The sequence below is a fragment of the Urocitellus parryii genome, chromosome 10 (genome assembly GCF_045843805.1).
Source record: "Urocitellus parryii isolate mUroPar1 chromosome 10, mUroPar1.hap1, whole genome shotgun sequence".
NCBI lineage: Eukaryota > Metazoa > Chordata > Mammalia > Rodentia > Sciuridae > Urocitellus > Urocitellus parryii.
The window spans coordinates 22178995-22192692 of NC_135540.1; the positions used below are offsets into that span (position 1 = coordinate 22178995).

At 34.7% G+C, this 13698-nt stretch overlaps 1 protein-coding gene across 2 annotated transcripts in view; it reads right to left on the reverse strand.

Annotated features, from left to right (window-relative positions):
- Positions 1-13698, reverse strand: part of Prmt9 (protein arginine methyltransferase 9) — a 50780-nt gene that overhangs the window by 33188 nt on the left and 3894 nt on the right. Inside the window, exons 3-6 of one of the 2 annotated variants that reach the window (XM_026392711.2) lie at positions 10253-10489; positions 9472-9639; positions 7211-7313; positions 6206-6312 (exon numbers count right to left, since the gene is read on the reverse strand). In XM_026392711.2, coding sequence (XP_026248496.1) covers positions 6206-6312; positions 7211-7313; positions 9472-9639; positions 10253-10489 — 615 coding nt within the window. Of the gene's footprint in view, positions 1-6205; positions 6313-7210; positions 7314-8587; positions 8624-9471; positions 9640-10252; positions 10490-13698 lie in introns of those variants that run through there. The other variant, XM_026392713.2, reaches the window with a different exon arrangement.

Genomic DNA, 13698 nt, shown 5'->3' on the forward strand with positions numbered 1-13698 from the left:
CTTAGCTTGATCACTTGGTTAAAATGCTGTATGGTTTCATCACTACACATTTACAATTTTCCTTCTGTAATAAGTATATTTGAAAGATACTTTAAAACCACTGAATACCCTGCTTCTCATTAAATTCCTTCCCTTGACTTAGAGTCAATTCTTGATTCTTGCCTCTATCATCTGTGCATGAGGATTGCGTAAGAGTCATTCAGCATCATTTTTTTCTGTATTATTAGTCAGCATTCCACTGTAAGGAAAAGGTATCTTTTACCCCATATATGTATTTATAATCTGCATATTATAAGCAGAGATTCATGAACTCTCATTCAATAGCTTCAATCTTAAATAACAGTTCTTACTTATTTTGGTACTTAAACTGTCCCAGATTTGACCAGTGATTAACCCTTCAAGCATGCTCCTGTGTTCTTTTAAAATTCCCAGGATGATGATGATGATGATGATGATGATGATGCTTTTAGCATTTTCTTGCTTTTTGACACAAGATGTTTTAGAATCATCTTGAATCTAACATGCCCTAATCCTAGAATCAGCCATTTCTCCAAGGAGATATAAGGTCCTGAATCTTGCTCCTAAGATTATGTCTTATCAGACTCATATATGGAATACCATAAACTTGTTCCCTTGCTGTTCATGTACCTTGGCTAATTCTTTTGGACACCTGTATAATATTATAATAAGTGACTGTTCTAATCTATTAAATATTTTCTTGTTGATAAACATTCAGATAGGTTTTTGTTTTGGTTTTTTTTTTTTTCAGTTATAGTAATACAGTGGATACCCCTGTACATTAATCATCATACACATAAATGAGTGTTTGTCAGGAGAGATTCCAAAATGCAGAAATGCAGTGCCAAGGACTTATAAACATCTCTAATTTATTGTTAGAAAATACCAAATTGAGCTACTAATATGTTGCGCCCAAAGTGTGTAAATTTTCCCCACATCTTCAAAAAAGCAGTTAAAAATATTATCCCATCCAATTTCCATTCTGACAATTATATTCCTTCTTTGTTTTAAGTTACAAAATTTTTATCTCAGCCTGTCACCTGTCTTTAAAAGTACTGTATATTTTACAGATTGATTTTTTTTTCTTTTTAATGTAGTCCAATCTGTCAATATTTTATGGCTTCTGGATACCACCCTGTTTTGCAAGATCTTACTGAATTAGAAGTAAGGATCTGTTTTCCCCAAATGAAGCTAACACCACATTTACTGATCAGTTTGCTCTTTCCCTACTATTTGAAATACTATATCTGAAATCTACAAAGGCCTGTGCATCACAGGCCTTTGAAATTTTCTACTATCACTCATGCACTTTCCTCTGCATCAATACATTATTGATTTTATTCCTAGGTTTTTATAATCAAAAGGTGAGTTTCAGCTTTCTCTGTTATTTTTAAATATTTGTTTGCTCAGGTAAGCAACAGACTCAGCTGATTAGGTTCCCTGAGGTAATTTTATAATTATGATTTACAAACATTTCTACCAGGTAAAACAATTGCACTCAAATATATCTTTTTCAACATCTTTCTTCACCATCCTCAACCCACACTGCTCAATTTCAAAAACACAAATTCTGGACCTGACTCACACAGAGCTACTCAATCAAAATGGACTGCATTTTCAACATTACAAAAAATAAATGAGCTCACATTTCATCTCAAAGCCCTAGAAAAGGAAGAGCAAAACAACAGCAAAGGTAGTAGAAGGCAAGAAATAATTAAAATCAGAGCGGAAATCAACGAAATTGAAACAAAAGAAACTATTGAAAAAATTGACAAAACTAAAAGTTGGTTCTTCCAAAAAATAAATAAGATCGACAGACCCTTAGCCATGCTAACGAAGAGAAGAAGAGAGAGAACTCAAATTACTAACATACAGGATGAAAAAGGCAATATCACAACAGATGCTACAGAAATACAGAAGACAATTAGAAATTATTTTGAAAACCTATATTCCAATAAAATAGAAAATAGTGAAGACATCGATAAATTTCTTAAATCATATGATTTGCCCAGACTGAGTCAGGAGGATACACACAATTTGAACAGACCAATATCAATGGATGAAATAGAAGAAGCAATCAAAAGACTACCAACCAAGAAAAGCCCAGGACTGGTTGGGTATACAGCAGAGTTTTACAAAACCTTTAAAGAAGAATTAATACCAATACTTTTCAATTATTTCGGAAATAGAAAAAGAGGGAGCTCTTCCAAATTCATTCTATGAGGCCAACATCATCATGATTCCGAAACCAGACAAAGACACCTCAAAGAAAGAAAACTACAGACCAATATCTCTAATGAACCTAGATGCAAAAATCCTCAATAAAATTCTGGCGAATCGAATACAAAAACACATAAAAAAATTGTGCACCGTGATCAAGTAGGATTCATCCCTGGGATGCAAGGATGGTTCAATATATGGAAATCAATAAATGTTATTCACCACATCAATAGACTCAAAGATAAGAACCATATGATCATCTCAATAGACGCAGAAAAAGCATTCAACAAAGTACAGCATCCCTTTATGTTCAAAACATTAGAAAAACTAGGGATAACAGGAACTTACCTCAACATTGTAAAAGCTATCTATGCTAAGCCTCAGGCTAGCATCATTCTGAATGGAGAAAAACTGAAGGCATTCCCTCTAAAATCTGGAACAAGACAGGGATGCCCTCTATCACCACTTCTATTCAATATAGTTCTCGAAACACTGGCCAGAGCAATTAGACGAAAGAAATTAAAGGCATAAAAATAGGAAAAGAAGAACTTAAATTATCACTATTTGCGGACAACATGATTCTATACCTAGAAGACCCAAAAGGGTCTACAAAAAAACTACTAGAACTAATAAATGAATTCAGCAAAGTGGCAGGATATAAAATCAACACGCATAAATCAAAGGCATTTCTATATATAAGCGACAAAACTTCTGAAACGGAAATGAGGGAAAACACCCCATTCACAATATCCTCAAAAAAAAAATAAAATACTTGGGAATCAACCTAACAAAAGAGGTGAAAGATTTATACAATGAAAACTACAGAACCCTAAAGAGAGAAGTAGAAGAAGATCTTAGAAGATGGAAAAATATACCCTATTCATGGATAGGCAGAACTAACATCATCAAAATGGCGATATTACCAAAAGTTCTCTATAGGTTTAATGCAATGCCAATCAAAATCCCAACAGCATTTCTTGTAGAAATAGATAAAACAATCATGAAATTCATATGGAAAAATAAAAGACCCAGAATAGCAAAAGCAACTCTAAGCAGGAAGTGTGAATCAGGCGGTATAGCGATACCAGATTTCAAACTATATTACAGAGCAATAGTAACAAAAACAGCATGGTACTGGTACCAAAACAGGCGGGTGGACCAATGGTACAGAATAGAGGACACAGAGACTAATCCACAAAGTTACAACTATCTTATATTCGATAAAGGGGCTAAAAGCATGCAATGGAGGAAGGATAGCATCTTCAACAAATGGTGCTGGGAAAACTGGAAATCCATATGCAACAAAATGAAACTGAATCCCCTCCTCTCACCATGCACAAAAGTTAACTCAAAATGGATCAAGGAGCTTGATATCAAATCAGATAGAAGAAAAAGTTGGCTCTGATCTACATATTGTGGGGTCGGGCTCCAAATTCCTTAATAGGACACCCATAGCACAGAGTTAATAACAAGAATCAACAAATGGGACTTACTTAAACTAAAAAGTTTTTTCTCAGTAAGAGAAACAATAAGAGAGGTAAATAGGGAGCCTACATCATGGGAACAAATTTTTACTCCTCACACTTCAGATAGAGCCCTAATATCCAGAGTATACAAAGAACTCAAAAAATCAGACAATAAGATAACAAATAACCCAATCAACAAATGGGCCAAGGACCTGAACAAACACTTCTCAGAGGAGGACATACAATCAATCAACAAGTACATGAAAAAATGCTCACCATCTCTTGCAGTCAGAGAAATGCAAATCAAAACCACCCTAAGATACCATTTCACTCCAGTAAGATTGGCAGCCATTCTGAAGTCAAACAACAAGTGCTGGCGAGGATGTGGGGAAAAGGGTACTCTTCTACATTGCTGGTGGGACTGCAAATTGGTGCGGCCAATTTGGAAAGCAGTATGGAGATTCCTGGGAAAGCTGGGAATGGAACCACCATTTGACCCAGCTATTGCCCTTCTCGGACTATCCCCTGAAGACCTTAAAAGAGCGTACTACAGGGATACTGCCACATGGATGTTCATAGCAGCATAATTCACAATAGCTAGACTGTGGAACCAACCCAGATGCCCTTCAATAGATGAATGGATAAAAAAAAATGTGGCATTTATACACAATGGAGTATTACTCTGCACTAAAAAATGACAAAATCATGGAATTTGCAGGGAAATGGATGGCATTAGAGCAGATTATGCTAAGTGAAGCTAGCCAATCCCTAAAAAACAAATGCCAAATGTCTTCTTTGATATAATGAGAGCAACTAAGAACAGAGCAGGGAGGAAGAGCAGGAGGAAAAGATTAACATTAAGCAGAGACATGAGGTGGGAGGGAAAGAGAGAGAAAAGGGAAATTGCATGGAAATGGAAGGAGACCCTCATTGTTATACAAAATTACATATAAGAGGTTGTGAGGGGAATGGGAAAAAAAAACAAGGAGAGAAATGAATTACAGTAGATGGGGTAGAGAGAGAAGATGGGAGGGGAGGGGAGGGGGGATAGTAGAGGATAGGAAAGGTAGCAGAATACAACAGTTACTAATATGGCATTATGTAAAAAATGCAGATGTGTAATCGATGTGATTCTGCAATCTGTATTTGGGGTAAAAATGGGAGTTCATAACCCACTTGAATCTAATGTATGAAATATGATATGTCAAGAGCTTTGTAATGTTTGAACAACCAATAAAAAAAAAGAAGTTTGAAAAAAATAAATAAATAAAAAAGAATAAATGGGATGGATTCAAACTAAAAAGCTTCTTCTCAGCAAAAGAAACAATCAGTGAGGTGAATAGAGAGCCTACAGATTGGGAGCAAATTTTTTCCACTTGTACATCAGATAGAACACTAATCTCTAGGGTATACAAAGAACTCAAAAAGCTAAACACCAAAAAAATAAGTAACCCAATCAATAAATGGGCCAAGGAACCGATCAGGCACTTCTCAGAAGATGATACACAATCAATCAACAAATATATGAAAAAATGTTCAACATCTCTAGCTATTAGAGAAATGCACATCAAAACTACTCTAAAATTTCATCTCATTCCAGTCAGAATGGCAGTTATTAAGAATACAAACAGGGCTGGAGTTTGACTCAGAGGTAGAGCACTCCCCTACCATATGTGAAGCCCTGAGTTCGATCCTCAGCACCACATATAAATAAAGATTTTTTTAAAAAAATTCAAACAACAATAAATGTTGGCAAGAATGTGGGGGGGAAGGCACACTTATACATTGCTGGTGGGACTGCAAAATGGTGCACCCAATATGGAAAGCAGTATGGAGATTCTTGGAAAACTGGGAATGGAATCACCTTTGGACTCAGCTATCCCACTCCTCAGTCTAAAAAACAGCATGCAACAGGGACACAACCACATCAATGGCAACCTAGATGCCCTTCAGTAGATGAATGGATAAAGAAAATGTGGTATTTATACACAATTTAATATTACTCAGCATTAAAAGAGAATAAAATCATAACTTTTGCAGGTAAATAGATGGAGTTGGAGAATATAAGACTAAGTGAAGTCAGCCAATCCCAAAAAACCAAATGCCAAATGTTTTCTCTGATTTAAGGAGGCTGATTCATAATGGGGTTGGAAGGGGAAGCATGTGAAGATTAGAGGAACTCCAGATAGGGCAAAGGGGAGGAAGGGGAAGAAAGGGGGCAAGAGGTGTCAAAAGATGGTAGAATGAGATGGACATCATTTCCCTAAGTACACGTATGAAGACATGAATGATGTGAATACATTTTGTATACAACCAGAGATATGAAAAAATGTGTTCTATATGTGTAATGTGAATTGTAATGCATTCTGCTGTCATATACAAATAAGGATTAAAAAAAACCTTCAGATCCCCACCCAAATAAATATGCACTAAGTAACATTTGAACTACAGTATTCTGCTTAAAATTATTATTTTTTAGTATTTAGTATTAAGTTACTTACCTATGATGTCTTCTTATCTCTGCACATTCTACTGCCATCCCATATATGACAGCACTTGCTGGTATAACTTTCCCATACTTATTACAATTACCATTTTCACCTTTGGTCTGAAAATGTAATAATAAAAATGACTATCACATGTATGCAATATACATGAATGAGAAGCAATGAAAATTTTAAAAAAAGGGTTCAAAATCCAACACCACAAAAAAAGAAAAAGAAAAAATTTAAAATTTAAAATAAACACTTTAAGAAATTTTTCAAAAAAAATTTACTATGTATGTATGTACATTTTCTTAATATAATTACAGAGAAGGGAGGGAGGGAAAGAACTGTAAGTCTAAATAACATAGGACTTTGGGGTACAACTTTAATTTAAAAATCAAAATTATCATTATCTGCTTGAAAAATAAATTATTCTTCTTTTCAGCCTTTAGCTATTTTAAATCCAAATTATTTTCTGTAAATAGCAAAGTTTTATTCCATGTTAATATCCTTTCCTTCATAATAAATGTTATCTATGATTTGTGACCTACCACAGAGGATTTCAATACAAAATGTAAGAGTTAGTGCTGCCCAGTCAGCAGCCTGAGTTCAACAATCACCTTAAAACTCTACTAACCCCGCATCACTATATGCCCTTCTGGTGAGCTGCCAAAATTCCCAGCAGTGAGGGCAGAAGGACTGAAAGTACCTCCTTTTCACAACCATATTTAAGCATTCTATAGGAAGTTCTTCCACAAGGTAACACCAATTCCTATGAATTTCTTCCTGGAGTATTTTTTACCTTTATAATGCTCATCTGGGCACAAAAATATATATTGTGTTATGTTGCTATTCAAAGGTTTTGGCATGGATTTCTTTCCAATTACACATTATGTACCTTGACAGTAGGAAATAAACTTCATATTGCTTTGCAAATGCTCTAGGGGCTCAATAAATCTCTGCTGAAATAATGAATAATGAATTCTTAATGAAATTCAAATTTTTTTTCATGTTGCTTACCTTTGGCTGCAAAAGTAAATGCTCCCAAGCATGAATCAAACTCTCCACAATTCCTTCTCCAAATAAACCTGCATCGACAGTTTCGGTTACAACTAGGGACACTCTATAGAATGATTTTTTAAAGATACATGTAAGTAAAATAGCATGCTATTTATATAAAAATGTTCAAGCTGAGAGAAGAGAAAAATGAAGAGTATATTATAGAAGCAGTCCACATGTAAATCTTTCTAATATATTTTATTTTAGTATCTAGCCTAAATTGTTGAGTAACTTGACTCTAATGTTCTTCAGGTCCCTTTGTGCTCCACTGGCTCCTCCCCATTAGTATGAGGGCAAGAGGGCTGACAACACCTGGCACTCACTGCTGCCTGCTCAAGCTGTTCTTTGCCTAAATCCTCAAGAGCTGTTTATGCCCACCGCCTTTCCTAGTCCCCTTCCCAATATCAAACAACTGGAGTGCTAACTCTAACACTGTATAAAAGTATTCTCTATTAACAATGACTCCTTCCTTATCAAAACAAATCATCTTTCTTAGTTATAATTTTTCTTGAGCTACAAATATTATTTAATGCCATTAAGAGCCTTTCCTTTCAAAAAGCCAACCTCTATCTTCTGTGATACTGCACAGCCCAACTTTGCCTCTTGCAAGTTTGACTGTGCCTCTCATTACTCATCATTTCTTTTGTCTTCACAAAATGTTCTTCCATGATTTCTGTCCATTCTTGGAAAATTCTACTCAAAAGATACTTCTAAATAATTCCTCCCTTCTCTAAACTCCTTTAGCTCTTATCTCCAGTACCATGCATTTTTGTAGTCTGAAAATAAATGAACAGCTCTTATCTTCCTATCTGCAGGAATGCCTGTGGTATCCCCAACAGTGCTTAAACCCAATATTATACATATATACAGAAACATTCAGTATTTAGAGTTGCATACACTTAGAATATTTAAGGTATCTCAAAACACCTATCCAACATCTCAAAATCTAGCAGTCTACTTAAGGTCAAAATGAATTAAGAAAAGAGTATAGAACTTCTTATTTCCTGATAAAAGGTCAGTACACTTTTCTATACCTTTATCTGTTAAAAAAAAAAATACAAATTGAATTAAAGTTAAGTTTGATTCATACTATGGAATTAACTATATCCCCCCAGAATTCTTATGTTGAAGGTCTAACCCCTAATACACCTGTATTTGAAGACAGAACCTTTAGGAATTAATTAAGACTAAATGAGATAAACAGGTGCCCTAATCCAATAGGTCTGGCATCATTATCAAAGAAGGAACACTGGAGATCATTCTCTCATTCACATACAAATAGCCATGTGAAGATGTTGTTAGAAGATAACTATTTGCAAGCCAGGAAGAGAATCTCACCTGAGAAAAGATCTGTGGTTTAAGCAACCCAGTCAGTGGTATTTTGTTATGCAGACTAAGATAATTCAGGACAGTGTCTTTTTTCCCTATAAAAGGGATGCATACCTGTCTTAATAACCTAATAGACTTCTTTCATGAAAAACAAATATAAAACCATTGAAAAGTACACAAGTACTATGCAAACATCATTATATATGGAAGAAGACTGAAAAATAAATCAAAACTATCATTAAAATAACAGTGTTAGACAAGATGATTCTTAAATATCTTCTAATTCTAAAATTTCATCACCCTCATAATACAGTTCATACTAATATATACTAAAAAGCCAAAATTTATAGGATTATTTTCAAAGCATTTAAAGGGCACAGGCCAAACTACACTGACAACTGATACTTCCAAAGCTCTCACTATAAACAAAGATAGTAACAGAAAATGTGATAAGTCCATTGACTCTAATCTGTTCAGGTTTTAAGTACAATTTTCAAATAGTTATTGATTATACAGGATTATTATCCATTTTTACAAATTAGAACACTGAAATTAACAAAAGTAAAGGTCATTTATATATTTTATTCCTTCCACAAATTTTTCTCAAGACTTTATCATATAACCATATCTTTACAAAGACAGAATTTTTGTCAGGTCTAGAAGCTAGAAAGGTATCTTAATTTTTTTAAAAAGCAGTGAATTACAGGGGCTGGAGTTGTGGGTCAGTGGTAGAATGCTCGCCTAGCATGTGTAAGACCTGGGTTCGACACTCAGTACCACATAAAAATAAATAAATAAAATACAGGTATTGTGTCCAACTACAACTAAAATAAATAAATAAACCTTTTTAAAAAGCAGTGTATAAATACTAAAATCAGTTTATAAAACAGTACCTTTCAGGAATGTGTTTTGGAATTTCTAAGTCAAGTGACTTCATGTGTAGAAGTTTTATTCCTGCTTCCATCTTGTTTGCAGCCACTACATCACAGGCAAGTTCATACATGGTTTTAGATAATTCACAGGCATACACAGACTGTGCTCCAGCCTTTTTAGCAAACATGCTATTAAAAAAAAAAAAAGTGTTCCATCATATACACACACACACAAAAATCCACTGTATTTTTTCAAATTTCAATGGAATTATAATGCTTTAAACGTAGGCTTTTTCTTTTCTTTTTTAACACAACTATTACTCATTCTGCACTTTAAAAATGAACATTCTTGTCTAGACATAAATCATGACATCTGTTCTATTAAGAAGCACAACTGACATGAAAAACTCAAAACAGGCTTCATAAATTTCAATAGACTATAAATACAAAAAATACAATTTCAATAATAATCCCAGGGCTGGGGTTGTGGCTCAAGCAGTAGAGTGCTCGCCTAGCAACTGTGAGGCACTGGGTTCGATCCTCAGCACCACATAAAAATAAAATAAAGATATACAAAAAATAATAATAATAATAATAACCCCAAATTTCATAGTTTCTCCAGCCTTTGATAAAGTAAAAGCTATAAAGAAAAATACAGTAATAATGATTGTATGAATAACCCTAGCAAGATTAAGAGAAGTGACTGCTATTTTAAAATTCCAATGTCAAATTTTCTATATCTGGCAAATATTTGATGTGCATTAATATATATGTATATATAATTTAAACAACTATAACAAACCTCAGAATTCCAGTTCCCGCTCCAATGTCCAAAACACTTTTGAACCCTGAGCATACCGCCTTTTGGATCGCTGCATTATAAATCATATTCCTTTTGGTGTCATTAAGCATGATAAAGTGCCAGCGTTCCACCAGCCAGTTTGCAACACGATAAAAATTCTCCTTTGCATCACTGAAATCAGGGTTTAGCTTCACTGCTTTATGAAAATATCCAGCTGCTTCATCTCTAAAGCCCATTCTAGAGTAAAACAGTGAAAAAGACAAAATACATTCAACTCTGTGCTAGCAATTACTGCCTTTGTTCATGCCACTCACCTGGCCTATACCAACACTCCAAATCCTGAAGATAGGAAACTAATTCCTCTGGCAAGCTTTCTGTGGAACTGCAATTCTCAAGACTTCTTTCTTTTCTAAATATCTACTGTCTTTATGTATCCCAGAACCTTAATAAGTACTTGAGTATGAATAAATATTGAACTAAGTTACAGAAGCAACTGTTACAGGTATCCTCCACTTAATCCACCTGCTCAAATACCAATTTGTTCTAAAACCATTCCCTCTGTAAAACATACTAATGCCTAGGACTAGTGGGTCCTCTTTAGTGTGCCTGCAGACCTTTTCTCCCAGTACCTGAGTCAAATGGTCATTTAAGAGTCAGCTGTATTTGCTGCCAGACCAGTTTATGGCAGTTGTACTGTTTAATCTGTACTGTTTAATCTGCCAAAACTGTATAGACCTACAATAATTTTCTGTTATATTGAGTTTATTCTGCAACACTGTCTTGTAATGTTATGAACACTGTGTATAATCTAGAAATATAATGGAATTCAAGAATAATTCTCCTTATCTAAATTTTTTTTAATATTTTTTAGTTGTAGATGAACACAATACCTTATTTTATTTATTTTTATGTAGTGCTGAGGATCGAACCCAGTGCCTCACACATGCTAAGCAAGCACTTTACCACTGAGCCAAAACCCCAGCCCCTTATCTAAACTTAAGAACAAAAGAAAACTCTAAATTAAAATTTTGTAGGCTTTTACTAATTGAGGAATTATTGAAAGATATTTTTAAATAAATTTCATTTAAATGGAAGGTTGCTAATTTGTAGAAAAGGTGCCTCATCAGATTAGTTGATAATGTGAAAACAAAACAATCTGCCTTATTTTCCTAATTATATTTTTTCTGATTCTAATCATATTAGAAATTATCAAATATTTGTCTCTTAAAGGAGTAGTCATTGATTCCACAGACCATGTTAATTAACACTGCTGTATCACTGGGACTAACAACATTTGATAAGAGTATTTTTTATACAAAACTCTTAATTGAATAAAATTAATACAACCCAAAAAGGAAAGAAAAATACTAGAAAACAATTACTAGAATATGTTAAAATGATATTTCTTTAGAAAATAAAGCATTAATGGTGTTTCCTAAATAAGAATTCTATTATTTTCCTAAATAAGAATTCTATTAATTTACACAAAGCAGTGAGCCCAGTTATTAAGGCAAATCCCAAAGAATAGATTTTTATTTCTTACAGCTTTCCTAATAATAAAGTTCCCATGGAGAGTACACAAGAATTCCAATGTGGAAAAAAAAATGTGTTCTATAGAAAGTAGTCATATTTCACTTATAAAAACACTTATGTACACTCACATTAATACATAATATAAAATCAATCTTCACTCACTTTTTCATCAACATTTTAAGCAACCTCAACAGAAAGGCATTCTATTCGGCAGCTAAAGTGGATATGACTTGAATGGATTGTTAACAAAAAATTCTACACATCAAAGCTGGGTGCAGTGACACATGCTCGTAATCCCAGCAGTTTCTCAGAAAGCTGAGGCAGGAGGACCACAAGTTCAAAGACAGCCTGGCCAACTTAGCAGGATCCTGTCTCAAAATGAAATATAAAAGTTATTTATAAAACATATGTCTCTATACTGAAATAAAAATGTATGTGTAATAATGAGCTATCTGAACAATTAACTCTGAGAACTGCACAAATTATATATGTACCTTTCCCCAGAGCCCTGACCTTGTACTACTACTGTTCACTGAGTCAAATTAGAGGCTCACAGGCATTGAGACAAGTGTATCAAATTGATTACTGACAGTTAATAGAATCAAGATGTACTTAAGAGAAATTGTTGTCCCTTAAGAGCTCTGTAGTCCTTTATGAATGAAACCAAATTTTAGGTGAATATGACTTGAATGGAGGAAGAGGCAATTAACAGAGAAATGCATAAAAATAACTAAAAGGAAAATGTAAAATGAGACTCATTAATTCATAAATTGTTACAAATTTATACAAGAGCCATTTCCCAACTTGGCAGAACCATGATCTCACCATATTACTTTGAAATTTTCTAATTCAGAAGCAGAAGCGATGTTAACCTTTCATTGTATTTCCTATATTTTCTCAAACCTTTTTATTCGTGTGTGCTGGAATGCAAAAAGAGTTAACATGGCAAGTGGAACTGATAACCCTTTGAAAGGTCTGCTTACGAGGTTGGCTTTTGGCTGGTTTCTGGAATTTTGGGACATTTCCCCTGCCCTAACTAATAAGAGCAGCTCACAATTTGTACAAATAGTGTGATTCATGCTGAATATCTGCTTTTCTTCTGGGAGTCTAGAACTTTGGTGTATGTTACACAGAAGATAGATACCCAAATGTCCTAAACACTGACAAAAACATTGGATACGGAGTTTCTAATGAGCTTCCCTGATTGGCAACATTCCACTTGTGTTCGTTGCAAGGTGAAGGAAGTATACCCAAGGTGACTTCACTGAGAGAGTACCTTGGGAGAGTTGCACTTGGTTTCCTTCAGACTGCCCCATGAACCTTTCCCCTTTACTAATTTTGCTTTATGTCCTTTCACGATAACAAATCACAGCCATGACGACTATATACTGAGTCCTGTGAGCCATCCTAACAAATCAGCAAACTTGGGAATGGTCTGAAAGACTCCTAAGATAGCCAGTTATTGACTTATTACTAAATTCTCCCCTTTTGCCTGCGGTGCATAAAAATGTATCTCGCTCTTTAATATTTTTCCAACCATCATTTAAAAAATGCTGGGGACACTACAGGAGGAAAGGGTTTTGCTTCCAGGTTCTAAGTCCCAGAAGCTCAGGGCTTCTCCAGCATCAGGCTCCTGAGGGAGGCAACAGTACTCAGTGATTGGTTGCATCCCCCAAGAATCCCCCTCCTGGGTGCTTTTGTAACAGAATGTCTCAAATTTGATACTTCTTCATGAGACTCTCTAGCACCCCAACCAGCAAAATTCTAGCAAGTTCCAGAGAACCAAACGACAAGTTATCTGGCACCCTGTGAATCACAGCTATGCCCTCTCAGTCCATTAGGTGGACTCTTCCTTGAATACTCTATCCTAGCCACAGGTGCAGGGATGATTATATAGTATTAAAACTGATATT